At 39.9% G+C, this 4,464-nt stretch overlaps 1 protein-coding gene across 1 annotated transcript; it reads left to right on the forward strand.

Annotated features, from left to right (window-relative positions):
* Nucleotides 1-972: 972 nt before the first annotated feature.
* Nucleotides 973-4,111, forward strand: LOC112454954 (the record flags this gene model as incomplete). Its single annotated transcript, XM_025016608.1, has 5 exons — nt 973-1,147; nt 1,842-2,041; nt 2,366-2,485; nt 3,197-3,325; nt 3,661-4,111. Coding segments are annotated over exons 1-5 (1,075 nt in total), but the record flags the coding sequence as incomplete, so codon positions are not given.
* Between the last annotated feature and the right edge of the window lie 353 nt (nt 4,112-4,464).

Here is a 4,464-nt window from a genome sequence, read left to right on the forward strand (position 1 = left end):
CGCCCATTCCAGCGAGACAGCGCAGCCAGACTCTGCATTTCATCAACAACACTATTAAAACAAAAGAAATTACTTTGTTCCAAGACTAATAAAAAATCGCTGACACTTTTGTGTCGCTACCTCTCGGATTATAACAAGGAAATATAAGAAAAGTAAAAAAAGTCCTATACTAACGACGGAAGGCGCGCGGCGCGAGCGGCAACGCGGGCTCGCGCGGCGAAAGGGTTCGGTTCGCGCCCGCTACGCGGCGCATCGCCGGTATATTCTCGCGTGATTAAGATTCAACATCGACCCCTATATCTAGGGCAGCTCGGCAGGGTTTCTACAGCGTTCTCAAGTTCGCTCGTGGCGGACAGCTGACCGCCATAGCCTATAATAGCAACTTATGTTTTTGCCATGACTGCAACAGACGTCTCGTTTTTTGTCCATCAGCCATATTTTTATTCTTTGCTCTCTAATTTTCCTATACTATCTTGAAATCTTTTGCATATTATGACGATATCCTAGCCGTGCAAGATTAGTATGGTATTTACTTTGTTCGTGTATACTTGTATTTTTGAGAAAAATTTTCTGCGTGTAACGATTCAAACCGATAGAAACCGATTGAAATTACATCTTTGAATACCAATCCGTTTCAATCGTTTTCAATCAGTGAAATCGTTATAAAATCATAACAATTCAAATCGATAGAATCCGATTGAAATTACATCCTTGAATACCAATCCGTTTCAATCGTTTTCAGTCGGTGTAATCGTTATAAATCCGTGATTTCCGGATCAAGAATCCAGATTCATGCGGATTCAAAATTTTTAATCGGATTCAATCGGTCATTTTTAGCAGGGTTAATCCGAGGATCAACACGGCATACATCCGAGATGGAAGAGATGGCTCAGAGGCTTCGAGCTTTTTCTGCTGAGTAAAAATATAACCGAGACGCAGAGGAAGAAAGCTATGCTTTTACATCATGGCGGGATGGATCTACAAGACATATTCTACGCTATTCCAGACTGCGACGTAGTGATAAGAAACGAGGATCCATACGAAAAGATTAAGAAAGTGCTAACGGATTACTTCAGGCCAAAATTGAACACGACGTACGAGCGACACCTTTTTAGAAATATGGCGCAGAAAGAAGACGAAACGGTCGGTTAATTTGTAACACGGTTGCGTCAGCAAACAAAATATTGCAAATTTGCTTCTATGGACACAGGCGATCAAATTATTGAGAAAGGTCGTTCAATGGAAGTGAGAAAGCGTATATTAGAAAAAGGGGACATCGAGTTAAAAGAGGCGATGGAAATTGCACAGGCGTTCGAGATGGCATCGGTTCAGACAAAGGCTATAGGAAATAACGTAGTGGCACGGATTACAACAAGAGATTACAAAAAGGGAGAACGCACGAGGAAAATCAGACAGTTCCAGTTTCAGTGGTATTAAGTAACGTGCTACAGATGTGGTTATCGAGGACATGCACAATCAGACGAGAAGTGTCCGGCTAGAAACAAGGAGTGTACGAAATGCTGTAAAAAGGGTCATTTCGCAGCGATGTGCAGAACATATCGAGATCGAGCAGACAAAGGGTGCATTCGGGGAGACGCTATTATAACCATAAACGCAAACGCTATGAACTTTGTTCGAGGAGCCAATAGCGCGACAGCGATAGCAAGCTCCCCGAACGCAGCTTAAGCGCCAAAATAGTATTTCGTGCCTCACCTCGAAAATAATAGCGAAAATAGCGCGAGTGATGACGTCACGCTGCCTTTACAGTGACGTCATCATCGTACATCACAGCGCCACAAAGCGTCTCCTCGAACAATTTTGGACGATAATTGTGCTAATAGCATGCTCCCCAAATGCACCCAAACATGGCGACGGTTCGGACAAGCGGGACAAGAAGGAAGCTAAGACGAACAGCAGTGCCAACAAGGAGGAAAGAAAGTCAACTACGGTGAAGCAGCTAGATGGCGACGCCGCTGACAGGGACGACGACGAATATACGTTCGCCTTAAGAGATAAGATATGTGTATTAGAACACGGAGAGGTAATATCAGCGACTGTATAGGGGGAATAGAAATCGATCTTTTAGTTGATTCGGGATCTCGATGTAATATTATGGACGAAAATACATGGAAATCATTAAAGTCAAAAGGAATAAAGTGTATATTGCGTAAGGTTAATAAGACCGCATTTCCATACGGAAAAAAAGACGGATTAGAGATTTTCGGTGAATTTGATTGTAAGATAAAAATCAACAATAAAATCGCAAGGGCAATTTTTAAAGTATTCCGAGGTAAAGGACAACCGCTCTTAGGTGTTCAAACGGCAAAAGAGTTATAAGTTTTTAGATGTCGGAGTACACTTGCAGATTAATCAGATTGAGAATATTATATGCGACGTTAAGTTAGATAATAAACTCTTTGAGGGTATAGGGAAATTGAAAGATTTTCAGAGTAGTAAGGCTATGCCGGTTCTGGATCAAGGCGTGGTGCTCGCGCGGGGTGCGGGGCGAGGGGATCTCGGCGGCAACGCCGATGACGTCATCCCCTCTCCACACCGAGATCCCCGCGCTGCCGAGATCCCCTCGCCCCGCACCCCGCGCGAGCACCACGCTTTGATCCAGAACCGGCATAGCCTTTTTTATAACTTAATTTAATTATTTATAACCTAATTTAATTAATATAATCATTTAATTTAAAAGAAATTTACATGACTTAAACCATGGAGTTGAACGCAGGAAGAGATGGCGTCGAAGACCTTTTTTTTCCTAGGTTTACGTTCAACAAAAAAAAATCAACAAAAAACCATATTTTACGTGACTTAAACTATAGAGTCCCCGTAGTGGGGAAATGGGAGTGGAAGACAGGAACGGACGCGTAAGAGGCCGGATTGCTACTTTGACACGCGTAACTCTTGCTTCCATTGATTTAGAATTATTTCTTTTCACAAAGTATGACTTTATTTATTATTTTATTTGCCTATTATAAATAAGATTATAATTTGAAAAGGGAAAATAATTTATGTTGCATATGGAAAATTGATAAAATTAATACAATTTATTATAATTTACGCTTTTACAATTTTGTTTCAAGCAAACGTTTTTTGATAGCCAAATGCGTTTGTCGGTAAATTAATATTGTTATAAAAATTAGTTACAGATATCTATGTTTTATCTCACGCTGAAATCACTGCATTGCAGATGCTGTTTACTAGGCGAATTTCTTCTACGACTATGGTAGTGATATTAGATTTGTGGGGCGGGGTGGGCGGTTATGTCGGACTTCTACCAACTAAAACCTCCACAACGATCAGCCAGCCTTCTGAAACTGTAAAAATAAAATACAATAGATTAATAGTTTATTAAAAATAATAATAATAATTTTAAAAACTAAAACTTACGTTGATATTTCAGGCTTCACATTTCCGTGCAACATATATCCTATTTCATGCAAATAGGACATATATTGCATGGGAATATTGTATACAATGGCTTTCTGCAATTCCCACAGAAACAGCCGTCTAAGTTTATTAACTGGTCGTGCGGGCCGGTTTTATGTTTTCGCACTGTAAACAAGTGTTGATCATCGCTGTCATCAATCGATGTAATGCATGACATACATCTCATATATCGTCCACCATTCATGTAATAGCTGCGTAATAAAGCTCACGCAAAAGAATCTCTACACGCTGGCCGACTCAAATTGGCTGAACGACGAAGTGATAAACTTTTATATGAACCTGCTGATCGCCAGAGGAACATCTTCCGACGCGTATCTGAAAGTGCACGCGATGAACACGTTTTTTTACCCAAAACTTCTGTCGGGCGGTCACTCGTCGCTAAAGCAATGGACTAGGAAGGTAAACATATTTGCGCAGGATCTTGTGGTTGTGCCTGTACATTTGGACGTTTACTGGTGTATGGCAATAATAGATTTTCGCGATAAGACAATTGTCTATTACAGTATGGGCAGTAATAATTCGAAATGTCTGACTGCGCTAAAACTATATTTACAAAATGAGAGTCTTGACAAAAAGAAACAACTTTATGATATGAGTGATTGGGAATTTTATTCCGCCAAGAACATTCCGCAACAGACAAACGGTAGCGATTGTGGTACGTGTATTCTCTTGCATGTTCGCCGAGTACATCTGTGCAAACAGGGAGATAACGTTTACGCAGGATGACATGCCGTACTTTAGAGACAAAATGTTTAGGGAAATAATAAATGGCAAACTTTTGTAAAAATTATATAATAAATAAATATTTGAAATATAAAATACAAAAATGTGTGATTAGTATTCCTTTCATTAGTATTATACATACATACATACATACACACATACATACATACATGCATACATATATTATATTATATTATATTACATACATACCCAGGTAGCAAGCACTCGTCATTTTGATGTCAATATTTGGTCATAATTGGTCAGTAACGTCATTCGTCGATTAAG

This window comes from Temnothorax curvispinosus, unplaced genomic scaffold, assembly GCF_003070985.1.
Source record: "Temnothorax curvispinosus isolate PA1 unplaced genomic scaffold, ASM307098v1 QBEX01005581.1, whole genome shotgun sequence".
Classification (NCBI taxonomy): domain Eukaryota; kingdom Metazoa; phylum Arthropoda; class Insecta; order Hymenoptera; family Formicidae; genus Temnothorax; species Temnothorax curvispinosus.